The following is a 27,449-nucleotide window of genomic DNA, read 5'->3' on the forward strand; positions in this document are numbered from 1 at the left end:
GAAAAGAATTCAGATGGTGAGTTTTATATAATGTATGTTTTTCCTCAATTTTTTAAAAGGCTATCAAAAATGCTTAATTATGCTTACGGAAATGCTAGTTGGTGAGATATTACATCATTTAGCTAATTTGAGACAATTTTCCTCTGTGAACCTTGACTTCCGCACTTCAACCTCTAACTGTGTCTACCTGGTTACTCAAAAATTAACCCAATAGCTGTCATTTAAGCCGACTTGTGTTATGCCAGGCTTTTCCATATGTAATTCTCAACAATCCTCTGGTGAGCAAATTAAAGCTTAGAAAGGCTCCCGGACATTTCCCAAGGTTGTATGAGGGACGGCTGTCATTGGGACTCATGGCCTGACCCCAAAGCCTGGGTTCTTCCTTACTGCACCTCATGCCCCTCAAGCTAGCTTCAGCCTAACAAGCATTTGGGGTACCTCAAAAATTTAGATTGCCCTTGGAGATGAGCTTCTCTGGGTTTTGATGAATGTTGAATGTGTGAATCCTATAAGGAATAAATTAACAAAGAGGGGAACAAAAACAGGAAGGAATACACTGCCAGGCTAATGGAGCCGTGAATGGGTGGGGCCTGGAAGAGAGGCAAGACTGGAGAGTGGAAAGGGGAAATTACGTTTTGTGGTAATCAGAGCTCTTACAGTCAGTGTATCCTACCGGAGGTCAGAGACCACTGGGGAAAGTCCAGCGGCCTCAAGCCATTGCCAGCCTGAAAAGAGACCAGTCCAGACACAGCTGTGTGTGCTCCCAGTCGCTAAGGAGTCTCAGGCAAGATGCCCTAAGGAGGGAAGGGTGACAGGGACACTAGGGGTGGGGGGTGGGCGCAGATGTTTCCTTACAAAGATCACGGGGGGGGGGGGGGTGCGCCTGAGTGGCTCAGTGGGTTAAGTGTCTGCATTTGGCTCAGGTCATGATCCCAGGGTCCTGAGGTGGAGTCCCGTGTTGTCGGGCTTCCTGCTCAGCGGGGAGCCTGCTTCTCTTGCGGCTCCCTCTGCCCCCCTCCCCCCACAATGCTCGCGCGCGCGTGCTCTCTCTCCCTCCTGAATAAATAAACAAAATCTTAAAAAGAAAGAAAGAAAGAGGGGCGCCTGGGTGGCTCAGTCATTAAACGTCTGCCTCCGGCTCAGGGCGTTCTGGGATCGAGCCCCCCATCAGGCTCCTCCGCTGGGAGCCTGCTTCTTCCTCTCCCACTTCCTCTCCTTGTGTTCCCTCTCTCGCTGGTTGTCTCTATCTCTGTCAAATAAACAAATAAAATCTAGGAAGGAAGGAAGGAAGGAAGGAAGGAAGGAAGGAAGGAAGGAAGAAAAAGAAAGAAAGAAAGGAAGGAAGAAAGAAGAGAGAGAGAGAAAGAGAGAAAAAAAGAAAGAGAGAAAGAGAGCAAGCAAGAAAGATCACTCAGGATCCTGTGGGGAAGGTGACTTTAAGGGGAAGAAATTGGAGGAAGGGGGGACCTGACCCCCACACGCAGAGCCAAGGGAAGTGAATTCCAGAAAGGTTTTTGGAAGGATCCTTGGCCAGGGCTTTGTGGGGATGTGGAGATGGTGAGAGAGAGGAAGCAGTCTCTGTTGTCAACTCAGGTCCTTCAGTGACAGCCCAAAGGAACAGATGTTTAAGATGGGAGTGGGGGGCGAGGGGCAGTCAGGAAGAGACAAGGGGGCGTCACTTGTGCTGGTGACCTTCAGCACTCTAAGCACTTGTCTAGTTGCCAGCTTCAACATGGGGTACTTCAATTACATTAAATTCATTTATTTGTTTTTTGGTGGTGGGGGGAAAGCATGGAGGAGCAAAGGGAGAGGGAGAGAATCTTAAGGAGGCTCCATGAGATCATGTCCTGAGCTGAAATCAAGAGTCAGATGCTTAACTGACTGGGCCACCCAGGCGCCCCCGTGGGATAGTTTCGTATTGTCCCTCAGGTCCAGGGATCTCTGCACTTGTTTTCTGAGGGGTAGGTAGGAATCTGGTACGTTAGCCTAGAGATTGCTGAGGAGACCAGTGTTATGATGGGGTGGAGGAAGGAAACGGCTTTCGGAGACCAGGGAAGGAAAAAGTCTGAGGAAGCAAGAGTTAGAAACCACCGGTCTTTCCAGATCTGTATTATTTAAGCAAATAGCACCCCGTGTGCTACCTCCCCTGACCCCAGTGCTGATCGGGAGAACTCAGCAGAGCTGGGTCACCGCCTTCCCCAGGGCTAACAGGATCTAAGCCGGCGTGGGAACCCAGGTGATCCGGGGCATGATGGACACGGCATGAGGGCACTGTGGGTCCCTGGCCCTTTTCAGGGGAGCAGGGCATGGACCTGAACTATTTAATTACTTCTCTTAAGTAAAGTGGAGAGAAGATGTGGGCACAAAGGCACCCCTCCAGCTGAGGAAGACTCTCCCAGGGCCGAGCCACTAACCCCAGACTCTCTCTCAGCCCGCCAAGCCTGGGATGAGGGAGCCCCCTTCACCAACCTTCTCTACTTCAGCTTCAGGGAGCCTCAGGACCCCAGCACCGAAGGAACAGGGTCTCACCCCATCCTTCACTGTGGAGATGGGGAGACTGACACAGGGGGGCAAGGGGGACCCTGCATGAGGCTCTCTCCCCTTGGGTTTTGGCCCCCCCCAACCACAGCTCCGTCTACAGAGACAGAAAGCCATGGCCTGGACACTGATACCACTTCTGCTGCTGTTGGCCTGGACGGCCTCCATGGGCAGTGCCCGGGCCAGGACAGACCTGCTCAACGTCTGCATGGACGCCAAGCACCACAAGGCAAAACCAGGCCCTGAGGACAAGCTGCACGACCAGGTGAGGAAGGAGTGTGGCTCAGGTTGGGGAGGGGGCTTGCTCCAATGCGGAAGAAGTCAGGGGGGTGGGGGAAGCGTCGACTGGTCAGACGCCCCCACATCCTGGGTTATTGCTGTCGGGGAAGATGACAGTGGCCTCCTGGGAGAATACCATGTCAGCAAGGATGCGAAATAGTCATTTGTTGAGCACTTACCAGGGGTCATGTTTACCGCCCATGATTTCATATTCCCACTGGTCCCTTGATGTAGGAGATAATGTTCTCCCCCACATGACACAAATGAGGAAACTGAGGCCCAGAGAAGCACAAGGGCACACAGAGGACTTGGACATAAGCAGCCCTTGTGGTGGTGTAGGGATAGGACTCAGGTAGGCACTCGCAGTGGTTTGGAGGGTGAGAGATCGTCGGGGAGGATGGTTCTTCCTACCTTCACTGTGTGCCAGTCCACGGAGTGTCAAGGGTAGAGGAGACGGTCTCTTCTGGCTGGGATACGGGGCAACAGGTGCTGTGCATTCACTCATTCTGTAAAAATGGATGCCAGTCGGTTGTAACTCTAGTGACACTCCACGTCTCCTTTTTATGATAAACACTCTTTAGACTCTTTTTCTATCCTGGAAAAAAATGCAAAGCCAATAGAACCTATTTGCACATTTAACTTAAAAAATATCAGCATGATTCTCTATCTGTACTACAAAGGAGAAGCACAAAGAAAGTAACTTACAATAAAATAAAGTATATTTCAGTATGTCGATTCCCTGGCATGACTCCATTAAACATCACTACCAAATAGCATGTTTGCTTCTGTTCACCGAATCACGATGAATGGGCCAGCTACAGATACAGATCGATGCAGGTGTCTTCTGTTGGCAACGTAAATGCTATAAGATACTCTCAGCGGTGTTGCCATTGATGACATAATCTTCTAAAACAGTGAATAACTCCAGCAAAACAACACACATAGCGTGGCCTTCCTTTCCACAGTATTTGCTGTTCTGAAAAAGCCAGTCTATATTAAAAATTTGCTAAGATATGGTGTGTCTATATGTAAGATGGAGTTCAGTTTAGATTTAGGAAATCATAGAGAGGTCTTTTGTTTATTTTTTTCAGCAAATATTTTTTCTGGGCCTGCCACATTTCTGGCACCGGCCTCACTGCTGGGGACACAGACCTTAATAGCTGCTGAGAAGAAAGTTATTCAACATACGTTATTAGATGGGTCATTCCCTCCTTCTTTTGCTCAAAATGTCACCTTCTGGTCAGGTTTTTCACAACTACCTTACTTAAAATTTCAACAATTATCCCATATTCCACTTTCCCATTCCCTGCTGCACTCTTCTCCATATAATTGATTGGATCCTGACACCATATTTTTTTCTCTTTTAGTTTCTTACTGTCTGCCCCCACTGATCAGGATATAAGTTCCATGAACACATGTTTCTGTCTGCTTTGTTCCCTATCGTATTCTCAGCATCTAGAACAGGGACCGGAATAGAAATAGGTACTCAGTAATGATTTTTTAATGAATACATCAAAGAACTTTCTATAAAGTGTGAAGGGCTGCATCAGTGATGGCTATTGTCCCCCCAACACGGGATTTCTCTCCGGCTCCCACAACCCCTGATCAGCCCTGTTGTGACTGAGTCTCCCCCAAGATGGGAGTTCCTGGAGGTCAAGTGAACTTTCCTAAGACAACCCACCTGAGGCAGGAGAGCAAGAACAAAATGGGGAGAGGCTGGAGGTGGCAGAAGGCTGTGTATGTGGCGTGGCAGTTAGTCGGGTGTCTTCCCCACGCAGTGCACTCCCTGGAAGGAGAAGGCCTGCTGCTCAGCCAGCACCAGCCAGGAGCTGCACAAGGACATCTCCCTCCTGTACAACTTCACCTGGGACCACTGCGGCAAGATGGAGCCCGCCTGCAGGCGCCACTTCATCCAGGACAACTGTCTCTACGAGTGCTCACCCAACCTGGGGCCCTGGATCCGGGAGGTACGGGACCCGCCCTCACCCCGCCCCAGCGGCCTGCCAGGCAGCTCCGTCAAGGCTGTGGCCGCCCACATCCCCACGCCCCGCTGAGAGGAGCCCTCCGTCCTCCCCTCCCACCCAGGTGAACCAGAGCTGGCGCCGGGAACGTTTCCTGCACGTGCCCCTGTGCAAAGAGGACTGTCAGCGATGGTGGGAGGACTGTCGCACCTCCTACACCTGCAAAGCCAACTGGCACAGGGGCTGGGACTGGACCTCAGGTGAGGGCCTGGTGGGGGGCGGAGGTGGGGTTTGAGGATTTGGGGGTGGCCAGAAACCAGCTTCGGGCCCAGGCGCTGAATGTCTGCGTCCACCCTCTCTCCCCCTGCAGGAATTAACAAGTGTCCAGCCAAGACCACCTGCCGCACGTTTGAGGCCTACTTTCCCACACCTGCAGCCCTGTGTGAGGGCCTCTGGAGTCACTCCTACCAGGCCAGCAACTACAGCCGAGGGAGCGGCCGCTGCATCCAGATGTGGTTCGACCCGGCCCAGGGCAACCCCAACGAGGAGGTGGCGAGGTTCTATGCCCTGGCCATGAGTGCTGGGGCCGTGCCCCAAGGGGCTGAGCCTCTCCTGCTCAGCCTGGCCCTGATGCTGCTGCTCTGGCTGCTCAGCTGAGTCTAGCCCTACCCAGACATCCTCTCTGCATGCCCCCAGTTTGGATGACCGAGCTGGGCATCGAGGGAGCCCTAGGCGTGCCTCCATCCATTATGCATCCCGTTCCTGCTCCATGGTGGGGCCTGGGGTTTCTCTGGCAGTCGGTTCAAATAAAAAGACCGACACATCCATGTCCGATGAATTACTTTGGTTTGAGTGGGGAGATGACAGAGTCCACAGCTTCTGGATTCCTTCAGATCAGAGAAGTGAGACCTGGGTTTGAATCCCAGCTTTGCTACTGACTATGCCAAAGTGAAACAGTTGCCTGTCTATTCTAAAGCTTAGTTTCCTCCTCAATAAAATGGGGATAATGGTCCTTCTTTCCCTCTGGGTTGGTAAATACAAAGGAGCTGTTGCCCAGAAAGCATGTAAGCCCAGTGCCTGTACTTTAACAGTCCTCAGGGATTCTGCTGCTCTTGCAGCCGCAAATGAGAGCCAGGTCCAGGGCTTTGTTACTTATATTGGTCGCCTTTCTCCTGGGCCCTGTCTGCCTGGTCCGTGCTCAGCTCTGCCATGGGGAAGCTGGGGATGGGAGTCCAGGGAAGGCTCTGGATTCCCAGTGGGGGTGAAAAAAGTTCGCACACGATATGGATTGAAGGGACAGAGTTGAGCCTTGGATCCTCAGAGGAGGAAGAGAGAAGACTGGGGGGCGGGGGGCAGCCTGGGAGGTTCCCGGAAGAGGAAATGCCCAAGAGCCTTGAATTGGTTTAGCTGAGTCCTAGAGGCTTGGATGGAAAAATGTTGGACACTCTTAGGGGCTTCCCAGGGGCAGGAGCCTCGCCTCTACTCTGGCACCTTTGTCCCTTCCAGGGATTGCTAGGTATGCCTATCCTGTCTTTGCACAGGCCCCAGGAACTGGGCCTTAGTTGATCTCTGGGTCTCCCTCTTGCCCTTTTCCCCTGGGTAAGTCTTGGTCTCTACATTCCCTTCACAGTTATCCCCAGAGAGCCACAGGTCCCTGTCTGAGAACACCAGGTGTGAAGGGTGGTCAAGCTAGGACTAGAACCCAAGTGTGAAGACTCCTAGTCCAGGCCTCTCCCCTCCCCACCGCACCAAGGTGCTCCCTTCAGGGCACTCACCTTCCCTCATACCTAGAGCTGAGTGACAGGGAAGTCACTCAGGGCAGTTTGTGGAGGATGACTTATGGGCTTCCTGGAGGAGTCTGGAGACACTGGGATGTATGGGGGTGTCTGTTAGCTACTATATTTATCTAGTCTGGAAGGCCCCCACAGAGCCCATTCCGTGTCCCAGGCTTTGTTCCAGCTGGGTTAAGCCAATGCATATTTGAAATGGAGGAAGGAGCTTGTCGGGACTGACCCAGACACAGGTTCAACTGAGCAAAGTGAAAGTTCTCTTCCAGGTTAAAGGGGATCTGCCGACAGCGGGCCAGGAGTTGGCAGCAGCGGGAGCCAGGCTGGAAGCCTGCGCCTTTAAGGAGCCAAGGGGCGGAGGGGCGGGGCAGGAAGCGGACTCCCGGGAGACGCTGCCACCGGCTAGGTCTTTTTTGGGGGAAGGGGCGGGCTAGACCCTCTGTGGGCCCCGCCCCCTTTCCGGCGACCGGGTACCCCTCCCGCCCTGCGCGGGAGGGGAGGGCGCCCGGGGGAGTCTGAGCGTACCGGCTCTGGGGACCTCCCGGGTCGGCGTCCCTCCCACAAAGGCTCAAGTTTGTGGTCTTGGAGCGAGTAGCTGGGGCGGGGGCGGGTGCTAATAATACCCGTTCGTTCTGGCGCCGCGCTTTACAGTTTACACAGCTGTCACCTTCGTTACTCCTTAATTAATAATAAAAATAGCCGCTGTTCTGGAGGCTTACTGGATGCCAGGCCCTGTGCCGAGAGATTTACAAGCACAGTCCCATTGAGTCGGCCCTCATAACATTGCCCCCACTTTGCAGAGCGGGAAGGCGAGGCGCGGAGGGGTGCCGTGACTTGCCCGAGGTCACTCGGCGGGTCAGCGGCTCCGGGATCGAGACGGGGGGCCGGGGAAGGCGGGGCGCGGGTGCTACCCCCGGCTCCGCCGAGAGCCGCGGGGGCGGAGCGGCGGGCGGGGCGGAAGGCGAGGGGGGGTGCAGCGGCAGAGGATGGCCATCTTAAGTGGCCGCTGAGAGTCAAGGGCCGCTTCCCCCGGGAAGGGGGCATCGGAGCGGCCCAGGAGGTGGGGGTCTGCGCGCGGCGGCTGCGGCTCTGGGGAAAAGTCGGGAGCCCAGGGGTTTGAGGGAACTTTCTTCTAGAAGGGCAGTGGTGGGGGAGGGGGGGGCGCCTGATCTCGGGCTGCTGAACCCCTCAAGGCCCGGGCCTGCGGGTATGGGGGATGGTGCCAGGGAACTTGGCCGGGAGGGGGGAAGGGCTCTGCCCCGGCTGCGAGGGGTTGCCAGGGACGGTGCGTGGAGATTCGAGGACACTGGACCTTGTCTGAGGGTTTGTGGGAGATCAGGTTTCTATGGAGGGGATTTCCCCCCTCGGGATTTGTTGGGGGCTGGACCCAGTGGAGTTTGGGGGTTCAGGTCTAAGAGGGCCTGGATTTCACGGGAGTTGAGAGTCCGGGCCGCTCGGATAATGAGGACAGGGAAGAGGTTCATCTTGGATCCCTCGCGGGTTTTGAGAACTCGACCCGACCCTTTGAGGCTGCAAGGGAGGTGAATGGAAAAGATTTGGGGTGGAATTAGACGTTTATGGGAACTGGGGATCATATTGTTGCGATTGTTGGGAGGGGGCTAACTCTCCGGAGAGGGAGCCGGGATCCCAAAATGTCCAGGAGAAGGGTGGGGGAACTTGACCTTCGTTGGTGGGGGGGCGCGGTGGATCTCCTAGGGGTGGTGATGGCGGGGCAGGATCATTGTGGGTTTGGGGGGGGTCCCGCGTCCTGCGGGAACGCGGGGGCCATCATCCCCACCGGGAAGAGGGTGGGGGTAGGGACGGTCGGGCCGTGGGCCGAGCGGAGGGGGAGGGGGCCGGCTGCCCGGCTCTGCGCTGCGCTCCTGCCCCTCCCCCGCCGCCTCTGAACAAACTTTTCTTTCTCTTCAAGTTGAGGCCGGCGCTGCAGGCGGCAGCTGCGGCGGCGGTGCGGCGAACGAGGCGGCCTGCGCGGCGGAGCGCTGAGCCCCCGACCCCCGGCTCCGTCCGGTCCGTGGATCCTCAGGCCCCGGGCCCGGCCCCAGCCTCGGCCCCGAGCGTCCCGGGGCGGATGGCGCGGGGCGGTGGGCGCGGGCGGCGCTGAGCCCTGCGCGCTATGGCCTCGGCCAGCGGGGCGCCGGGCCCGGGGGGTGCGGGGCCCGGGGGCGCGCTGGGCAGCCCGGCCCCCGCCTGGTACCACCGCGACCTGAGCCGCGCTGCCGCCGAGGAGCTGCTGGCCCGGGCAGGCCGCGATGGCAGCTTCCTGGTCCGAGACAGCGAGAGCGTGGCGGGAGCCTTCGCGCTCTGTGTCCTGTGAGTGGGGCTGGGGCTCCCGGCGGGCGGGGGCGCGGCCCCGGGTTCCCGGCGTGTGTGCGGAGGGCCTGGGACAGTGGGACGCCAGCGCCCCCAACAGTGGGGGTTTCGGCTTTAAGCCGGGGCTAAGGAAGGATGCAGGGGGCACTTCCTTCCTACTGTGTGTCTGGGGACACTTTCTGGGGCGTGGAGGGCAGAGTGTGTGGGGTCCTGCTAGCCAGGGTGGCTGTAATGGGGGAAAATGCAGGGAGTCTCTGGCAGAGCCCCTCAGGCACCCTTCAGGCAGAAGGGGCAGGAGGAGTGAGGCTGTGTGGATGTGCGTTCCAGGGTTGTGTGTTTATACAGGGATTGGATTTCTGAGCAGTAGGCACAGAGGGAGTTGGGGCCGGAGAGACCAATGGGTGTGTGCGGATGCCCAGCAGCCCCTTAGGGGTCCTTTCTATGCCCCCAGGATTGAGGTTGGGACTTCTGTGGCTGTAGATGTCTGGGGCTGGGGGGCAGAGTGGTGTTGAGAAGGAGGGGGGAGGCAAGGCTATATGCGGCCAAGTCATTATTTCATAAATCAGTGAGCATGCATATGTGTGCTGGTCCTGGGTATCTGGCTGCCCTAGCCCTGAGACTTGGCAGCTCTCTGAGTGGGTCTGGTTCTGTGCCTGTATCCATCAGCTGTGTGTGGCAGTGGTTCTGGGTGAATTTGGTGGGTTTGGTATCATCTCCCTGAGCTGTCTCCTGTGCCCCATGGTCTGATACTAGGTGGACTCCTGTGGGCACTGTTAGGGTCTGATTATATTCCTGCTTAGCCCTGTGAACCCTCCCAAACCCCTATCTTTCCGTCCCTTATGCTTCTGTTCTCTTCACTTCTTTGGGGGTGCACTGGCCTAGGCCAGTAGTTCTCATTTGGGGTTACTTTACCTCTCAGGGACATTTGGCAATGTTTGGAGACGTTTTTGGTTGTCACAACGGGGATGGTGCTACTGGCATCTAGTGGGTAAAAGCCAGTAGTGATGCCGCTAAACATTCTGCAATGTATAGGACAGTCCCTCACGACAAAGAACTGCGCAGTCCAAAATGTTAGTGGTGTTGGGATTGAGAACCCCTGACCTGGGCAGTGGACCTGAAGAGGAAGTGGTCTCCTAAGTCTCAGCTTATGCCAGACTTGGACTAGGAGAGACTAGCAAGGGACTACTTCGGCAGATGAATATCCCAGAGTCCTGCCTCCCAGCCCCCTCTGGGGCATACCCCTTACTTAGGGAGGCGAGGGAGGCAGGTGCTCGGTCAGTTGTTGAGTGGGAGGGGGACAGCTGGGCCTGTGTCTGGGGGAGGAACATTATTGTCCCAGGAGGGGAGAGTCCTGGCTCCACTGCCAGGGGAGGAGATGGGTGGAGTGAGGGTCTGTGTCAGGGGCTTCAGCTTTGCCAGCTCACTCTGGCTACTCCTTGCATCTCAAGAGCACAGGGATTGGCGGGGGAGTGTCAGAAATGGGATAGAAGCCTGAGAGTAGGTGATCAGAAACATACTTGCTTACCTGTATACATACCCACATGTCCATGGGTGACATTTCAGGACATAGCCCTGCTCTCACAGGCACAGGCAATCTGACAACCGGCCAGGATACAGGCCCTGGCCTCTGCCCTGGCTTTAAGTCCCAGCTCGGCCTTTTACTTACTCTGCGACCGTAGTCAAATTGCTTTTCCTCTTTGAGCCTATTTCCTCTTCTGGAGAATGGGGAGGATACTAATATCTGTATCCAAATGTGAGGATTAAATGAAGTCACATCTGTAGGGTGTCCCACAGACACAGCGCATGAATGGGATGCTATTATTGTTGTAAATACGGTCCACAGGGTGGTACCCACACACACACCTGCACACGGTGTTGCCCCATCAGCAGCCACGAGAGCACCCGAAGGGGACTTACTTGAGGGGATGGACTGTGGCCAAGGAGTAGGGTCCCCTCAAATGGGCATTTGGTCCTCTCTGGTGCCCCCAGGGGCCCGGGTGGCTCCCTTGAGCAAGCCTACCTGAAGTATGGCTGCAGAGGGAGACTTCCATCCGCGCCTAGTGTGACCCGGCCTGGCTCAGCTGTCACCTGCTCAGCTGTTGCTGCCATCTGTCAGCACCGCTCTTGCTCCTCCTCAGCTTGGGGCTCTTAGAGGCCTGGGTCTCCCATAGGGGGCTCCCTTGGGCTGTCCCAATTTCCTGGTGTCTGGGGAAGCAGGGAGAAGGCCTGGATACCCGCATACTTCCTGGCAAAACGGCCCTGACACACGCAGCTCCTGCAGAGCCAGACAGCGACGGAAACACAGACGGCGGCGCACACGTGTGTTAGCACATCTCCTGTGTGTGCAAACAGAGGCTCCCCAGGCTTCTGAGGACTCTTACTCTGGCGGGGGGCCAGAGCTGGTACCACAGCCCAGAGGGGCTGTTTAGACAGCTGTGGAGGCCGCAAAAGAGCTGCCTGTTGCTTCCCGGGCCCTTGGTGGGTGTGGAGCCTATGTAGGTCTGGGTGGAGGGGTGGCCTGTGGGGGCGGCGGGGGCTGGTCATTCCTGCTCGTGTTGGCAACACTAGCAGGATAGAAGTGGACTGGCCTCATTAACCCTGTGCAGCCTGAGCAAAAGGTTTTAGGAGAACCAAGCTGAGGGAGCCGAGGGCTGAGCCCCATAGCGGGAGGAAGGCGTGCCTTGGGGCTTAGACCCCAGCCGGGGGGCGACAGATTCTGACCCTTGCTTTGTCATCAGGTATCAGAAGCACGTGCATACATATCGAATTCTACCCGATGGCGAAGACTTCCTGGCTGTGCAGGTGGGAGCCTGGGTCCTGAGCCCTGACCTTGACTCCATCCTGGGCTTGGGATCAGCTGGCTGACCCTTCTCCCCTCCTTGCTGGTTCTCAGACCTCGCAGGGCGTGCCCGTGCGCCGTTTCCAGACCCTGGGCGAGCTCATTGGCCTGTATGCGCAGCCCAATCAGGGCCTTGTGTGCGCCCTGCTGCTGCCTGTGGAGCGGGAGCGGGAGCCAGAGCCACCCGACGACCGTGATGTCTCAGGTGCTGCCCGCCTTGCCGCGTGCGGGTGCCTTCCCTGCCCCTTCCCCAGACACTGCCTGCTTCTTGCCTCCCATCTTCTCAACCTGCCCCCCCCGAAACCCCCTGCTCCTAACCGTGATGCCAGGGCCCTTTACCCCATTTCCATGGAAGTATCTGATAGCCACAGCACCCCCATACTTAACTGAGAAAGGGAGGCCCACTGACTCCTGTCCACAGATGGCGAGGACGAGAAGCCGCCACTGCCCCCGCGTTCTGGCTCCACCAGCGTTTCTGCGCCCGTGGGGCCTGGCAGCCCCCCAGCAGCCCCTGAGACTCCCACAACTCCAGCTGCTGAGAGGTAAGACCACAACCCCCTACACGGAGCAGGAATTCCCTTTCTCCTGTGAGCACTGTGTCCTCATCAAAGGGGGAGAGAGCTTCTAAGCCCCCACTCCACCCCCAGGGACCTTCAGCCCATGTCAGCCCCAGAGGCAGACGCCCTGATCCTGGTGCTCTGATCACTACCAGTACCGTCTCCTCCAGGGATGGGGGGGGAGTGCTGGGACAGGGTCCGCAGGTCCTTCACTGACTTCTTAACCCTCCCTGAAGTGCCCCCAATGGGCTGAGCACCGTCTCGCACGAGTACCTGAAGGGTAGCTACGGACTGGACCTGGAGGCTGTGCGAGGCGGAGCCAGCAGCCTGCCGCATCTTACCCGCACCCTTGCCACCTCATGCCGCCGGCTGCACAGGTACCTGGGCCGCCCAGCCCCGTGTGTGCAGCCCCTCCTCCGACCTGTCCCCACCTGCCCCCTTGTTGCCCAAATGTCCTAACCTCTGAGCTCTGGCCCTGAACAGGGATCCAGCTGTTGTTTCCTGACTTTTCCTCACCTGAACCCCTGTATCCTCATGGTGGAGGCTGAAGCCACCCCCTCAGCCCCCCTTCCCTGTACTTGGGTTGGGGTGGGGGAGTTCTGACCAGTTGTCTCCCCTAGTGAGGTGGACAAGGTCCTGTCGGGCCTGGAGATCCTGTCCAAGGTGTTTGACCAGCAGAGCTCTCCCATGGTGACCCGCCTTTTGCAGCAGCAGGTGGGATTACGAGGAGGCCTGTGGAGAAGGGGCTCACGTCTAAGGCTGGCTGGGGGACCCCCTGCTTGCAGGCCTTACGTACAAGCCTCGTTCTTTTTCTGTGCAGAATCCACCGCAGACAGGGGAGCAAGAACTAGAGAGCCTGGTGCTGAAGCTGTCGGTGTTAAAGGACTTCCTGTCAGGCATCCAGAAGAAGGTAGCCTGACTCCCGACCTCTGACCTGCCCTACCAGTCCCTGACTGCACTGGCCTGACTGATCTCAACCCTGAGTGTGCAGTTTAGCATTGACCCCAGCATCGCCATGTCCCTCCTGGCCCCAGCTCTCCGTATGTCCCCTGACCTTGCCTGCCCTTCCCCACTCCAGGCCCTGAAGGCCCTGCAGGACATGAGCTCCACAGCGCCGCCGGCTCCGCTGCAGCCGTCCATACGGAAGGCCAAGACCATCCCGGTGCAGGCCTTTGAGGTACATGGCGGGGTCGGGTGGGGCCTCCTGGGGCAAAGGGCCATTGGAGGTGAAGGGGGTGTCTCCTGCCAGAGGTCTCTTCAGCAGCCCCCCACCTCCTGACCTGCAGGTGAAGCTGGATGTGACCCTGGGCGACCTGACCAAGATCGGGAAGTCGCAGAAGTTCACGCTGAGCGTGGATGTGGAGGGCGGGCGGCTGGTGCTGCTGCGGAGACAGCGGGACTCGCAGGAGGACTGGACGACCTTCACGCATGACCGCAGTGAGCCAGGGCCTGACCTGGGGTGGTGGGCAGGGCGGCCTCCAGGCCTCGGTGGGTGGGCCAGGGTGACCGTCCTCCATTCCCTAGTCCGCCAGCTCATTAAGTCCCAGCGTGTCCAGAACAAGCTGGGCGTCGTGTTCGAGAAGGAGAAGGACCGGACCCAGCGCAAGGACTTCATCTTCGTCAGTGCCCGGGTGAGCAGCGCGCTGGGCTAGGCCCGGGGGCTGCGGGGGTCCCTGCGGGATGGAAGAGAGGAGACATGTGATGTAGGTGGGTCGTCCCTGACGGGTGGGTCTGACAGGGCAGAGAGGATACGTACGGAGATGGGTGGCCCGAGGGTGCAGTCAAAGGTCCATTCAGTGAACACTTCTTGAGCGCCTGTGATATGCTGGAGCGGTGGCCCAGACAGGCGTGACCCTCCCCTCGCGGGCACTCCCCTAACTGGCTGCTGTCCCCCCAGAAGCGGGAGGCCTTCTGCCAGCTACTGCAGCTCATGAAGAACAAGCACTCCAAGCAAGACGAGCCCGACATGATCTCCGTCTTCATAGGCACCTGGAACATGGGTCAGGCCCAGGCTGGGGCTGGGGGGGCAGACAGGACCAGCCCCAGGTCAGAGGCCTGACCGCCCCCCATCCGCTTCACCTCCAGGAAGCGTGCCACCTCCAAAGAACGTGACCTCTTGGTTCACATCGAAGGGCCTGGGGAAAACCCTGGATGAGGTCACAGTGACCATACCCCATGACATCTATGTCTTCGGGACCCAGGAGAACTCGGTGGGCGACCGCGAGTGGCTGGACCTGCTACGCGGGGGCCTCAAGGAGCTCACAGACCTGGATTACCGCCCGGTGAGGGAGGGTCATCTTGTCCAGTCCCCCCCTCCTCGGACACCACCCCGAACTAGCCTGCCTGGCCTTACGGGGGACCCTGGAGAGCACAGCTGGACTGGCTTTCCCTCTGGTCCCTGAGCATATCGTTTAGGAGCTCTGACAAGTCCTTCGTGCTGTGGGAACACGCTGTTTCTCCGGCCCCTCAGGAGAAAGGGGTAGCAGACCTTGCTATCCTGTGACCAACAGCACGGGCTACAGTGTAGTCGGGGGGCAGGGGGGATGTCGAGAGTACCCCAGCCCAGGGCAGGGGTGACCCCGAGCCCTCTACCCAGATCGCCATGCAGTCGCTGTGGAACATCAAGGTAGCTGTGCTGGTCAAGCCAGAGCACGAGAACCGAATCAGCCACGTCAGTACGTCCAGCGTGAAGACTGGCATCGCCAACACCCTGGGTGAGCCGGGTGGGCAGGGTCTCTCTGTCCACACCTCCTGCTTCCTCTCCAGCCCCACAGTCTCCCCTTTTTGGGTGGTCTCAGCTTTCTCATATAGAACTTTGAACCCTGTAAAGCAGGGTTCAAATGTCTTCTAGCACCACCAGGAAGGCAGGGCCAGCCAGCATAACTGTCTCCATTTCATAGAGGATAAACCTCAAAAAAACCAAAAAATATCCAGGCCCAGGGTTGCTAGTGACCTGTCCAACGTCACACAGCTAGTACGTGGTGGAGCTGTCATAGCGCCCAGGCCTCTTGGTTTGTGGCCCAGTGTTCCCTCAGCAGAGATTCTGTTCGGAATCTGCGGGTCCTTTCAGCTTCAGCCCCGGGATCCCCTGTGATCTCCAGGGGCTTTGCTCACACAGGCAGAGAGACTCAGGCCATTCAGATGGACTGCGCATGCCCTGTGCGGCCCCCGGGAAGGGGGGGGATGTGTTCAGAGGCCTGCCTGCCTCAGCCTGGGGGCGCTGGGAGTGGGAAGGTCTTCCCACCACTGCTTCAGGGGCAGAGGGGAAGTTGGGCGGCCTCCAGGGGTGACGCAGGCCTCCCTCTTGCTGGCGCTGACAGGAAACAAGGGGGCTGTGGGAGTCTCCTTCATGTTCAACGGCACTTCGTTTGGCTTCGTGAACTGCCACCTCACCTCGGGAAATGAGAAAACTGCCCGGTGAGGGGCGCCTTTCCAAGTCCTTACCCTCCTTCCTTACTCACCTGAGACCTGTCCCCTCTCCCCTATCCCAGTGCATGACCCTCCTACATCCCCGTCCCCAGAGACCGCCTTCTCCCTTGTCCCAGCTCAAGACTCCTCTACCTCGATCTCGCTCCCAGCTCTTTCCTCTGTCCCCGGGGAGCCTGATCCGCACCCCATCCCTGACCCCAGAGACTTCTTACCTTGCCGCCAGTCCCTGGCCCTGACCCTGGGGACCCCCCTCCGTAGGCGGAACCAGAACTACCTGGACATCCTGCGGCTGCTCTCGCTGGGCGACCGGCAGCTCAGTGCCTTTGATATCTCTCTGCGTTTCACTCACCTCTTCTGGTTTGGGGACCTCAACTACCGCCTGGACATGGATATCCAGGTGCGAACAGGGCTGCTGGGGGGCTGGGAGGGAAGCTGGCTCAGGCTCTGGCTCCGAGGGAGTCGCCAGCCACTGTGTCTTCACCGCAGGAGATCCTGAACTACATCAGCAGGAAGGAGTTCGAGCCCCTGCTCAGGGTGGACCAGCTTAACTTGGAACGCGAGAAGCATAAGGTCTTCCTCCGATTCAGTGAGTGTGGGCCCGGCAGGTCTGCGAGGGCTAGCGCCCTTATGGTATCTCTGGGTGTTCAGGGCCCTGACCCTTGCTTGTTCCCTGCCTTCCCTAGGTGAGGAGGAGATCTCCTTCCCGCCCACCTACCGCTACGAGCGGGGCTCCCGGGACACGTATGCCTGGCACAAGCAGAAGCCAACTGGGGTGAGCGAAGGGAACGGGCAGGGGGACCTTGGGAGACGCCTCTGGGCTGCAGTGAATCAAGAGCGTGTGTCTGGTCAAGGTCTGGCCAGTTGCTACTCCAGCTTCGGTGGCCCCTCTAAGGCCTTAGGGGTGGGTGATCCTGGGTGTTGTGAGGACCCAAGAGGGGAGGTGGGTGCTGAGGCCTGGGGTGGTGGGAGTGCGGAGCTTCATCAGCTCTACTGTGGGGCTCACCTGAGCAACCCCAGCCTTTGGCTCTGAACGTGCCGCCATCCCCTGCCCCAGGTCCGGACCAATGTGCCTTCATGGTGTGACCGGATTCTCTGGAAGTCCTACCCTGAGACCCACATCATCTGCAATTCCTACGGTCAGAGTCTCCTGGACAGGGTGATGGGCAGTCCTGGGTGGTCACAGTCCCGATTCTGCCCTAGCTTTGGGAAGTGGGAGCAGAGAGTAAAGAGTTGGCCCTGAGCTCCCATTCCTATCCCAGGTTGCACTGATGACATCGTCACCAGTGACCACTCCCCCGTGTTTGGGACATTTGAGGTTGGGGTGACCTCTCAGTTCATCTCCAAGAAAGGTGACTGTTCTGGATGTGCTTGTGGGTGGGTGGGCACGGGGTGGCCGGGGGATGTGCATAGGTTTGACTGTATCTGTGTGTGTGCATGTTTGGGTGTGTACGTGTATGTGCAAGACGGTTTCTGAATATGTACTGTGTGAGGGTGTATGTGTGCCCGGGGCCCCGTGGAAGGTACGTGCCCGTGAGTGTGCGTATATCTGTGAATGGAAACACACACAGATACCTGTATTTGCCTGGAGCCACGTGTGTACCCTGAGTGTGCCTAGTAGTGTGGGAGACTGTTGGCAGGCAGTCCCTGCAGGTGTTCTGGTCCCCCAACCCCATTCTTAGATGGTCTCTCATCCTTGGGTTGTCTGTTTGCCTGGTCCAGGGTCTGGGCTTTGGGGTCTCCCCACGGGTTGCTTGGGATTGGGGAGGTCCCTCCTGGCCATCCCTCCTCCTCTGCCAGGGCCCCTGATTTCTTGTTCCAGGGCTCAGTGTCCGTCGTGTTCCCCCTGCCCCCCTCTCCGCCCTCCTGACTGCCTTCCTCCCTTTGCCCCTCAGGGCTCTCAAAGACTTCGGACCAGGCCTACATTGAGTTTGAGAGCATCGAGGCCATTGTGAAGACGGCCAGCCGCACCAAGTTCTTTATTGAGTTCTACTCCACCTGCCTGGAGGGTCAGAGGCGGGCCGAGGCTGGGTGTGGCCAAGAGGGATGGGGAGCCCAGGTGCCCAGAGCAGTCAGCCCCTTGGATAGGGGGAAGGGAAGCCAGCAGGTGGTGCTCAGTTGGCTATCCCCCACCCTCTCCCCAGAGTACAAAAAGAGCTTTGAGAATGATGCCCAGAGCAGTGACAACATCAACTTTCTCAAGGTGCAGTGGTCTTCACGCCAGCTGCCCACGGTGAGGCTTTTGGCAGGGCCTGGGCCTGTAGGTGAGGGCACAAGGAGAGGGGTGGTGGAGAGCATCTGGTTCGTTCTCGTGCGAGTGTGTGTGTGTGTGTGTGTGTGTGTGTGTGTGGTGGGGCCGGGCATGAGTAAGGGTGAGGGCATTCGCTTTATTTGGGGGGTGTGGGACCAATTTGCAGGTTCATTTATCCATTCATAAATACTTTTCGAGCCTTTGCTAAATCTCAGGCCCTGTGTTGGCCACTGAGAATGCAGGACATGAATGACAGTGCTGTGAAGTGTTGTGAGAGGCCCGTGTGGGGCCGTGTCTCCTACATTAAGGATTTGGGATCTTTCCTTAATAGTGGAGTGGGAGTGAGCATGGGCCAGTCTGAGGGTAGCGGTGAGTGGTGTCAGGGGCAGGAGGGAGAGGTTGAGGCTCTGTTCCTCACTGGGCCTCTCTGCTCCCCAGCTCAAGCCAATTCTGGCTGATATCGAGTACCTGCAGGACCAGCATCTCCTGCTCACGGTCAAGTCCATGGATGGCTACGAGTCCTATGGTGAGGGGCAGGGGAGGGGTGCCGAAGGGCACAGAAAGCCAAGCAGAGCTCTAGAAAGTTTGGCAATCTGCCGGTCTGCCCCATCTTCCCTTCAGGGGAGTGCGTGGTGGCGCTCAAGTCCATGATTGGCAGCACAGCCCAGCAGTTCCTGACCTTCCTGTCCCACCGCGGCGAGGAGACAGGCAACATCCGTGGTTCCATGAAGGTGCGGGTGCCCACAGAGCGCCTGGGCACCCGTGAGCGGCTCTACGGTGGGGGCTCCACTGGGAGGGATATGGGGCATAAGATGGGGTGGTGTGGGCAGGTCTAGGAGGGGTGGACCGGGGGCAGGGGAGGGCTTGTTAGTGTCCCTGGAATATTTGGAAGTTATGCAGCCACGGCTGGAAGTGGGCCTGCGTTGAGGAGTAGCTGGAAAAGGCCTGGTAGGCCCAGTGGGTATCTAGGGTCCAGGGCCGCAGTCCCCTCTGAGTCTTCTTTCTCTTCCTCCCCCAGAGTGGATCAGCATTGATAAGGATGAGGCAGGAGCAAAGAGCAAAGCCCCTTCTGTGTCTCGAGGCAGCCAGGATCCCAGGTGAGCTGGGACTGTGCTGGGTGTCTCATGAAGGGGTGCCGGGGGGCTCTGGGTCAGCCTCTACCTCATCTCACCTCTGTACACCCTGGCAGGTCAGGGAACCGTAAGCCAGCCCCCACAGAGGCCTCCTGCCCACTGTCCAAGTTATTTGAAGAACCAGAGAAACCACCACCAACTGGGAGGCCCCCAGCCCCACCTCGAGCTGCCCCCCGGGAGGAGCCCTTGACCTCCAGGTGAGAGAAGGAACCTGTTATCTCCCCACTTCATCTGTTGCTATGCTTGGCTCTCAGAGCCAGCCTGGGGACTGTTTGCTGCTTGAGTGATCTGATGCCCCATGGCTGGGGTTGCTGGGGCTCTAGACCTGTGGCCCCTCTGGCCCCCCAGGCCTCCCTGAGGTGTGGCTTTCTGAGTGCATGGGAGCACAGTCATTCTTTCCTCCCGATTCTGCCTTAAAAAATAGAATCAGAAGTTGTTTTCTGCAACAGTTCACTCCATGTAAACAGACTTAGCTTGAGCTTTCTATTTGGCCCCAGCATGGGATCTCCTTGGGTGCACTCTATGGAACGCCGTCCTGCAAGATGCCCGTTGGAAACGGGTTTGTGGTCAGATGAGTCTGGGAAATGGTTCTGGCTAGATTCTTTTCTTAGACAGTCCCAGTGCACATTAGTATTCGCAAAAGCTCTGAGCATGTGGACAGGAAGGAAACCCTTTTTCAACTCTGTTGAATATAGTTTCCCAAACTTAATGGGCCAGGAAACTTCTTTTCCACACAGTAACTATTAATACCCTAGGGAACTAGTGCTTTGTGGATCATACTCGGGGAAAGTGAGGCTTACTTTCTAATTATATCCAAGTGTTGCTTGAACTTAAATAAAAGCTCCTAGCTGCGGTTTGGTGCTTTTTCACTCACCTTCACCTGTTATCAGTCACCTTGGTTTTATCTTCAGGCTTGAGTAAAACTAACCTGAATCCCTGGGTGAGACTCCTCAGTAGATTGGCCTCAGGTGCCCCCAGAGGCTTTCAAGATCTGGCTGGTCATTCGCATTAACGTCTTTATTGCCCTGCCTCTGGCACCTGTTTTCCCTGATTTACGCTCAGGTTTCACAAAGTCATGAAAGAAAGATCTGAGAATCTTAGCAAGTCAGGCAAGGAAGTTCAACTATCATGTCTCCTGGATTTTAGAGGTGAAGACATCAAGGGCCAGCGAGGGAAAGGGATGAGCTCAAGGTCACATGCAGTTCTAGGACCGGGGACCCACAGTCCTGGCTCCCAGCCCAGTTCTCCTTCCACTGCACCCGTTGCCTTCACTTTGGTGTCTGGGTCCTGACTTCATTATCCTGCTCCCAAACCCAGGTTGAAGGCAGAGGGGGCTCCAGAGCCGGAAGGGGTGGCAGCCCCCCCACCCAAGAACAGCTTCAATAACCCTGCCTACTACGTCCTTGAAGGGGTCCCCCACCAGCTGCTGCCCCCGGAGCCACCCTCGCCTGCCAGGGCCCCTGTCCCACCGGCCACCAAGAACAAAGTGGCCATCACAGTGCCTGCTCCACAGCTGGGGCGCCACCGGCCCCCCCGTGTGGGAGAGGGGAGCTCATCAGACGAGGACTCTGGGGGCACACTGCCCCCTCCAGACTTTCCGCCCCCACCACTGCCAGACTCGGCCATCTTCCTGCCCCCCAGCCTGGATCCTCTGCCAGGGCCAGTGGTCCGGGGCCGCGGCGGGGGTGAGGCCCGTGGCGCACCGCCTCCTAAGGCCCATCCACGACCCCCACTGCCCCCAGGCCCCTCACCTACCAGCACTTTCCTGGGGGAGGTAGCCAGTGGGGACGATCGCTCCTGCTCCGTGCTGCAGATGGCCAAGACGCTGAGTGAGGTGGACTATGCTCCCGCTGGGCCTGGCCGCTCAGTGCTTCTGCCAGGCCCCCTGGAGCTGCAGCCGCCCCGGGGACTGCCCTCGGACTACGGCCGGCCTCTCAGCTTCCCTCCACCTCGCATCCGAGAGAGCATCCAGGAGGACCTGGCGGAGGAGGTGTGTGGACCGGGGGTGGCTGTGTGTACCAAGCTGTGTGCTTGCCCATGGACGGTGGTACCCTTTTACCTCACCACTCAGCACTCCGTGGTGTCCCTTCCGCCCTGAGCTGGGCACTGGGGAGTTGGGGGGACACAGGAATCAGCCCCAGTTCTTGGCTCTTCCCCTAAAGCATGGAGTAGAATGTGGCTGTCTGCGGGTGCTTCTCTGTGTGGGTACCCTCAGTGCTCCCCCTGACACGCCCTATTCCCTCAGGCTCCGTGCCCGCAGGGCGGGCGGGCCAGCGGGCTGGGCGAGGCGGGCATGGGCGCCTGGCTGCGGGCCATCGGCTTGGAGCGCTATGAGGAGGGCCTGGTGCACAATGGCTGGGACGACCTGGAGTTTCTCAGGTGGGGGCGGGGCTGGAGGCGGATGGGGTGGGGCTGGCCCCGGGGGCGGAGCTACGGGCCCTCTAGAGCCCTTCGCCCATCTCGCAGCCTCTCTTACCCCTACAGCGACATCACCGAGGAGGACCTGGAGGAGGCTGGGGTGCAGGACCCGGCTCACAAGCGCCTCCTTTTGGACACCCTGCAGCTCAGCAAGTGATAGCGGTGGCACTGCGAAGCTGCGAACTCGGCACCCCTACCCCTCCACTAAGGCCCAGCCAGAGCCCGGAGGTTGAAAAGTTATGAGGGGTGGGGCAGTACCTCTCTGCCTATTTATTGGGGATCTGCGTTCCCCACTGCCCAATCATTTGGAATGCCCTAATAAGGACATCCTGCCCCTGACCTGCCCCAGGGCTCCGGGGTCAGTTGCCGTGATTACCAAGGACTTCGGTGATTCTGGTGCTGACCTCCCTTTCTGGACCCCTACTCCTAGCCCCAGGGGTGCTCGTAGGGTCCATTGGGGTACGCTGGGGCCCCCACTTTCACCGCTGTTTCTGCTGCCCTCCGCCTGGCCTGAACCACAGGGGGAGGGGCTCAGCTAGGACCTCTCCCAACCCCCACTCTGGGGGTGTCCGTCCGGAAATGAAGGAATAGCCCAAGGACCGGGCTGGGGTTTATTTAAGCTTTTCTGTGTGGGTTTAGGGAGGGCGGTCACTTTAATATTATTGGGGCTGGTTGGGGGTGGGGAGAAGGGTCTGGGCCATAAAGTGCTAGTTTGCTTAGTTCTGACTGTCTCCTGATCTATACCACCTTGGGTTGCGAATGAGCGGCTGCAGTGGGTTCCATGCTGGTTGCAAGCGGGTCAGGCTCTTGCAGGCAGCCTATCCCCATCCTGGGTACTCAGAAGGGTTGCCAGCGTGATGTCTTCAATAAATTAAGTTTTATTTGGATTGAGCAAAACTCACCTCAATAAATTACAAGTTTTTCAAAGGAAAAGAACAACACCAAAAAAAAAAAAAAAAAAAAGTAAAAGGAAAAAAAGAAAAGAGGAAACCCCTCTGTCCCGATGCCCTGGCAGCCAGCCCCACTGCTCTGAACAGGCCTAACCTCTGCGCCAGACCGTTTGGGAATGGGAGGGGATTAACTGGCAGTGGGACCCTTCAGGCGGCTTATTATCCCAACGACAACCAGTTGCGGGTGGACCCGAGGACTGGGGCAGCAGGCTGGTCGCTAAGGTGAGGAGTGACCCAGCCAGCTGCAGAACCAGGGGAGGGAGCCAGGCTGTTACTCTACTTAAGGACCCTCACGTTCCAGCACAGTTACTTGATCCCGGTTCCAAAGAAAGCCAAGCTGGAAGGGGGAGGGGAGGGTCCCAGTGAAAAGTACTCCGCTCTGCTGGGTGGGGTAGGTGAGGAGGAGAGGCCCCCAAAGCTGGGGAGGGCACACCTAGGGGTCAGACACGGTAGGGGGCGGGGACAGATGGGTGCTTCCAGGCGGGCGCCCAAATGGGGAGGGATTCTGTTAGGTCCTGGAGGGGCAGGGTCGTTTCTGGGGGCAGGCCCGGAGCCTCCAGAGTCCGGCGGCTAGAAGAGATTGGTCTTCAGGGCCGGGCCAGGCTTCCGGTGGAAGGAGGACAGAACCCCGGAGAAGGGCCCGGGCCCGGGTTCAGCCGGCTGCCAGGCCTTAAGCAGGTCCGCCGCGCCCGCGCCCGCGCCTGGCCCGCCGCCCCCGCCGCCCGCCACGCCCGCCCACAATGGGCCCTTGAGCGGCTGTGGCCCGGGGCCAGGGCCGGGCCCGGAGCCCAGGGCGGCAGGCAGCGGGCTGGGGCTCAGACGCGGGCTGGCCAGGCCGGGGGCGGGCGGTGGCGGCGGCAGCGACGCGGTGCTGTCGGGCGTGGGGCTGCACGTGGACTCCTTGGAGTCGTCGTCCTCGGACGAGCAGCGCGCCTCGCCCTTTTTGGCGCCCGCCGCGCCCGCCGCACCCTTGGCGCTGGCCGCACGCTCCTGTTTGCGGAACTTGGCCCGGCGGTTCTGGAACCAGACCTGCGGGCACAGGGGCCGGTCAGGCCGAGGCCGCAAGACGCGGGTGAGCCCTCAGTCCGGAAGGGGCCGGATCAGGATTATTACCAGCTTTCTGAGCGTCGGCCTCTCGGCCCCCGACCTCTTGGCTCATAGCCCTCCTCGCCTCTCTGCTCATCTCTCCACTCGCCCCTTCCTCCAGGTCTTCCCCTTGGGATCTGCTCACCCGCGAACCCCGCTGCCTCCAGTGTCCTTGGTCTCCTGGAGGGGACCCCGCCTTCGCTCCCTCATCACCCAAAGCCCTGCCCCCAATTCCTTCCTACAAGAAGCTCCTGGAATTTCCACCTGGAGTGTCCCAAGGCGGTGGAGAACGGTTCGGGCACTAGGGGAAACCTTTTGTTCAGGGTCTCCAGCAAAGGCAGACCAGCTGAACATCTGGACTTGGATTTGTAAGACAGCCAACAGAGTCCACCTGGCGGGCACTCCTGAGTCCTGAGACTGCTCAGGGCCCTGGGTTTCTGGGCTCAGAGATTTCACAGCTGCAGAGTGGGGAGGGGACATGGAGGCGCTCACTGGCTTTCCCGGATTCGTCTGCCTCGCTTGGCACGGAGACCGCCTGGGGCTCCCACTCTACCCATACGGCCTCCTTCCAGGCTTCCCAAGCATCCCTCCACATGCCTGGCCCTGCTAAGGAGACCCAGGGGAAATCGTGGGCCTGAAGAACTCAGTTCTCCCGAGGGTCTCGGGTCTGCTAAGTCTTGGCCCCGTCCTCTCCCCCGGCTGCCATCCTCTCCTGCCCAACCGCCCCCAGACTGCGCCCTGGCCCCTGGCCCCTGGCCCCAGCTCTCCGCCTCCAAGCTAAACCTGCCTGCCGCCCGAGTGAGGCCCCTCTGTCCCGCGGCCCCCAGGTGTCGGGCACTAACCTCCCGCCCTCCTCCACGCGCACACTCCCGTACACGCACGCAAATACGCACCTGCACGCGAGCCTCAGTGAGGTCGATCTTCAGCGCCAGCTCCTCGCGCGTGTAAATGTCGGGGTAGTGAGTCTCTGCGAAGACGCGCTCCAGCTCCTTGAGCTGCGCGCTGGTAAACGTGGTGCGGATGCGCCGCTGCTTGCGCTTCTCGTGCAGGCCCGACGGCTCCGGGAAGAACTTGTAGGGCACTAGGGGTGTGTGCAGGAGGGGGGAGCAACGAGGGTGAGGGCGTGAGGGGCCGAGCTCAGCCCGCTGCGTCCTGCCCCTGAGATCGCTGGCGGTCCCCGGCCCCTGCCCCGGCGCCCTCGGCTTCCTCCCCTCAGTCTGGAATTGAGCGTCTTCCCTATCGCCCAGTGGAGCCGGCAGGAGTGAAGGCGGACAGGGCGCAGGGAGACCTGCGGCCCAAGAGCAACAGCGAGGGAATCAGAATCTGATCCTCAGGTCAAGACCACTGACCTGTCCTCGGTCCTCCCCAAGTTCCCTCACCTCCCTCCAGTCCACCTGCTCCTCCAGCCTTCTCTTTGGTGTGCTTCTACCTCGGTCAGTCTGCCCGCTTGGTTTCAGGTCCTGTTCTGTCCACCCTAGCCTGGGTTGCCAGGGCTCAAGAGCATCATGAGTCTTCCCAGTAACCAGTTCTGGACCGCGGCTGGGTGACTGAGACTCCCTGGCCTGGGTCCACCGTGAGCCCTGCCATGTACTTTCTGCCATGTAGGGACTTGGCCCCCTCTACCCTGCCATCTCTCTCCTCCCAGGCCTCATTTCCTCAGCCCCATCTCACATCCCATTCTCCTCCAGGTGTCCTCTCCTCTTCCTCATCTTTCTCCATCCACATCACTCTTCAGCTTTCCCCTTCTGGACCATTCTTTTCTTTGTGCCCATTGAAAAGGGTCCTTATTTTCTCCCACCTAGGTTCCTTCACCTTCTCTTTGCCCTTCTTCCTCCCAGGCACCTCTCTCTGTGACCCAACTCCCCCACAGCCAGCCCCACCCCTCTCCCTCATTCTCTTCCCATCTTTGTCTCTCTTTTACCCCATCCCAGTCCCCGCAGCCCCTCAGACAGTGTTTCTGAGAGTATCTCCTCATCCCTGTCTCCAACCCCTGCTTAGGTCTCCATATCCTTCAGGAGTCCCCAACCTCCTTCATTGTTGTCCTATATCCCTAGTTCTCTATCTCCTTGTCTCCTAATTCTTGTCTCCAACACTCCATTCAAAGCCCTATCTTCCTCATCTCTGTTGCTAATCTTCCTTGGTCCCCATCTCCCATAATTCTTGTCCCCATCACCTAGTTCTTACCTCCATCTCCCCAACCCTGGGTCCCCATTTCTCCCAGGGTCCCCAATCTTCCCATCTTCGCTCACACCTCTCTATCCCTGTTCTCATCTCCCCATCTCAGAACTCCATCTCTGTGGGGCCCATATCCCCATTTCCTGACCCTACCTCCCCAATCCCCATCCTCATCTGGCCCAGAGTACCCAATCTCCCCATCCCTGTTCCAGTTTTTGGCTCCATCTTGCTGATTCTCCTTTCTCTAAATCCAGGTCCCTATCTCACCATCCCTTCCCACCTCCCAGGCCCCAACATTCTACTTGGGTCCCAGTGGTCTTCCCAGGTAGGAAGGAGATGAGGAGATTGGGTGGGGCAGCCTGGATTCTAACCGGAGAGATGGGGATGGCTGAGAGGCTCCACGAGGTTGAGGGTTCAGACTGGGACTTGCATCAAGAGGCTTGGAGGTAGTGGGGGCTGTGTCTGGGTTCTACAGGACTCTAGCTGGGACAGTCTCCAGGGCGAAGAGGGGAATGAAAGTGGCTTAATGACCTGGGCACTCTTCTTCCAGCAAGGAAGGGGGTTTCAGTGGTGCAAGAGGTTCTGGGCACAGGCAGGATGGGTCCCAAATGGGGCAGGAGGGGCTTGATGGTGCTGGGGCTCTAGGAAGGTTTCCATCTGGGCAGCTCAGCTGCTGCAGGAGCCCTTGCTGGGGGTCAGACATGAAGTGGGGTGGGGATAAAGATGGGGATCTGATTGGACTGAGCCGGGAGCATCTTCCAAGGACCCGGGGATGGAGAGGTTTGGTGGTCAGTCTTTGCAGGTGGGGAGGGGGGGAACTGGTGAGGGGCCTGGGTCTGGGCCAGGGATCTATTTCCCTGACCCAAAGAGCACCAGAAGGGGTAAGGATGAGAGGGTGGGGCTCAACTCTGCCTCCGGGAACCCTGTCTTACATGGAGGCTGGGGATTGGGAACCCCGTCTTACAGGGAGACTGGGGATCCCGCGGGTGTTGGAGGGCAAGGATGGTGGCGGCTGTGGGGGACAGTCGCAATCACTTGCCAAATAGGGCAGGGGCTGGGGTTTCCGCAGGATTTGGAGGGAGGGTTGGCCGGGGCTGGGCTCACCTGCCGAGTAAGGCGCGGGCTGGTGGTCGCGTAGAGCGCCGAGCGCGCAGTTGGAGGAGCCGAGCGCGGGGCAGGGAGGACCAGCCGCGGGGAAGGCGGGTCGCAGGGGGCTGTATTGGAAGCCGCCGGGCTGGCTGCAGGCGCCGAAGTCGCCGTAGGCGGACGCCTCCATGGCCGCCACGCACGAGTCGTACGAATTGAGGTAGGAGTAGTCCATCGGCCCGGGGGTCAGGGTCGGGGGCCGGGCCGGGCCGGGTCGGGTCGGGGTCGGGGTCCCGGGCCGGGTGGGGGTCGGGATGAGAGTTCGGGCGCCTAGCGCCGAGGACCCGAGGCCGGCTCTGAGCGCCTGTGAGTCCGCCCGCCCCGTCGCGGCCGCCCTTCGCCCGGGTGCAAAGCAAGTGCAGCCCAGCCGGGCCCGCGCGCCTTTTAACGCTCAGGACCCCGCGGAGGGGGCGGGGCGGGCAAGCTTCGCGGGGCGGGGCCTGGGCAGCCCAGGCCCCACCCCCAGCTACCCCAGACCCCCACTCCAAAGGGTCCCCGCCGCCCTCCTTGGGCTCCCGAGGTGCAGGGCGGGGCAGTGCGGGGCCCCATCCCTAGAGTCCCCATCCTACGCC

At 59.0% G+C, this 27,449-nt stretch overlaps 4 protein-coding genes across 13 annotated transcripts in view; 2 read left to right on the forward strand and 2 right to left on the reverse strand.

The window, feature by feature from the left end:
* The window catches only part of ANAPC15 (anaphase promoting complex subunit 15), a 60,149-nt gene extending 53,351 nt beyond the window's left edge, over positions 1-6,798 (reverse strand). For 2 of the 7 annotated variants that reach the window (XM_045782785.2, XM_087868125.1), the window contains exons 1-2: positions 6,554-6,798; positions 3,229-3,412 (exon numbers count right to left, since the gene is read on the reverse strand). In XM_045782785.2, coding sequence (XP_045638741.1) covers positions 3,229-3,322 — 94 coding nt within the window. In that variant the 5' untranslated portion in view covers positions 3,323-3,412; positions 6,554-6,798. Of the gene's footprint in view, positions 1-3,228; positions 3,413-4,498; positions 4,604-6,553 lie in introns of those variants that run through there. The other 5 variants (XM_045782787.2, XM_045782784.2, XM_045782786.2 and 2 more) reach the window with 5 other exon arrangements.
* Positions 627-5,605, forward strand: FOLR2 (folate receptor beta). Its single transcript, XM_045782781.2, has 5 exons — positions 627-784; positions 2,642-2,803; positions 4,596-4,784; positions 4,903-5,038; positions 5,149-5,605. Exons 2-5 carry the CDS (start codon positions 2,654-2,656, stop codon positions 5,433-5,435), a joined length of 762 nt encoding a protein of 253 aa, XP_045638737.2. The 5' UTR covers positions 627-784; positions 2,642-2,653; the 3' UTR covers positions 5,436-5,605.
* A 701-nt stretch (positions 6,799-7,499) lies between the features above and the next one.
* Positions 7,500-22,407, forward strand: INPPL1 (inositol polyphosphate phosphatase like 1). Of its 3 annotated transcripts, none has more exons than XM_087868106.1 (29): positions 7,500-7,625; positions 8,496-8,896; positions 11,635-11,698; positions 11,790-11,940; positions 12,157-12,277; positions 12,529-12,669; positions 12,913-13,006; positions 13,113-13,202; positions 13,371-13,469; positions 13,579-13,729; positions 13,817-13,923; positions 14,190-14,292; positions 14,378-14,574; positions 14,889-15,006; positions 15,613-15,709; positions 15,980-16,118; positions 16,208-16,307; positions 16,405-16,493; positions 16,776-16,857; positions 16,981-17,070; positions 17,614-17,727; positions 17,863-17,951; positions 18,408-18,495; positions 18,591-18,746; positions 18,988-19,066; positions 19,159-19,299; positions 20,420-21,092; positions 21,348-21,481; positions 21,569-22,407. In XM_087868106.1, exons 2-29 carry the CDS (start codon positions 8,700-8,702, stop codon positions 21,675-21,677), a joined length of 3,813 nt encoding a protein of 1,270 aa, XP_087724232.1. In that variant the 5' UTR covers positions 7,500-7,625; positions 8,496-8,699; the 3' UTR covers positions 21,678-22,407. The 3 variants fall into 3 exon arrangements, with proteins under 3 accessions (XP_087724232.1, XP_045638728.1, XP_087724233.1); XM_045782772.2 differs by having other exon boundaries at positions 7,501-7,625; positions 21,587-22,407; XM_087868107.1 differs by lacking the exon at positions 7,500-7,625 and adding an exon at positions 7,823-8,106.
* A 47-nt stretch (positions 22,408-22,454) lies between these two features.
* On the reverse strand, positions 22,455-27,184 carry PHOX2A (paired like homeobox 2A). 2 transcript variants are annotated; one of them, XM_087868115.1, is made up of 3 exons: positions 26,836-27,184; positions 24,449-24,637; positions 22,455-23,522 (listed from the first exon to the last, which is right to left on the reverse strand). In XM_087868115.1, the coding sequence occupies exons 1-3, from the start codon at positions 27,050-27,052 to the stop codon at positions 23,041-23,043; spliced, it is 888 nt and encodes a 295-aa protein (XP_087724241.1). In that variant the 5' UTR covers positions 27,053-27,184; the 3' UTR covers positions 22,455-23,040. The 2 variants fall into 2 exon arrangements, with proteins under 2 accessions (XP_087724241.1, XP_045638669.2); XM_045782713.2 differs by having other exon boundaries at positions 22,455-23,499; positions 24,450-24,637; positions 26,836-27,104.
* Between the last annotated feature and the right edge of the window lie 265 nt (positions 27,185-27,449).

Source organism: Ursus americanus, chromosome 16, assembly GCF_024610735.1.
Source record: "Ursus americanus isolate L20-20 chromosome 16, mUrsAme1.1.p, whole genome shotgun sequence".
Taxonomy (NCBI): Eukaryota; Metazoa; Chordata; class Mammalia; order Carnivora; family Ursidae; genus Ursus; species Ursus americanus.

Bases quoted from the DNA above. Each gene is read 5' to 3' on its own strand.
- PHOX2A (XM_087868115.1), bottom strand. From the start codon at position 27,052: ATGGACTACTCCTACCTCAATTCGTACGACTCGTGCGTGGCGGCCATG. The intron at 24,638-26,835 runs GTGAGCCCAGCC...ACACACCCCTAG, and splicing joins GCCCGCGCCTTACTCGGCAG to TGCCCTACAAGTTCTTCCCG. The intron at 23,523-24,448 runs TGCGTATTTGCG...TGCGGCCTCGGC, and splicing joins CACTGAGGCTCGCGTGCAGG to CTGACCGGCCCCTGTGCCCG.
- INPPL1 (XM_087868106.1), top strand. From the start codon at position 8,700: ATGGCCTCGGCCAGCGGGGCGCCGGGCCCGGGGGGTGCGGGGCCCGGG. The intron at 13,924-14,189 runs GTGAGCAGCGCG...CTGTCCCCCCAG, and splicing joins TCATCTTCGTCAGTGCCCGG to AAGCGGGAGGCCTTCTGCCA. The intron at 14,293-14,377 runs GTCAGGCCCAGG...CTTCACCTCCAG, and splicing joins CATAGGCACCTGGAACATGG to GAAGCGTGCCACCTCCAAAG.
- FOLR2 (XM_045782781.2), top strand. From the start codon at position 2,654: ATGGCCTGGACACTGATACCACTTCTGCTGCTGTTGGCCTGGACGGCC. The intron at 4,785-4,902 runs GTACGGGACCCG...CCTCCCACCCAG, and splicing joins TGGGGCCCTGGATCCGGGAG to GTGAACCAGAGCTGGCGCCG. The intron at 5,039-5,148 runs GTGAGGGCCTGG...CTCCCCCTGCAG, and splicing joins GGGCTGGGACTGGACCTCAG to GAATTAACAAGTGTCCAGCC.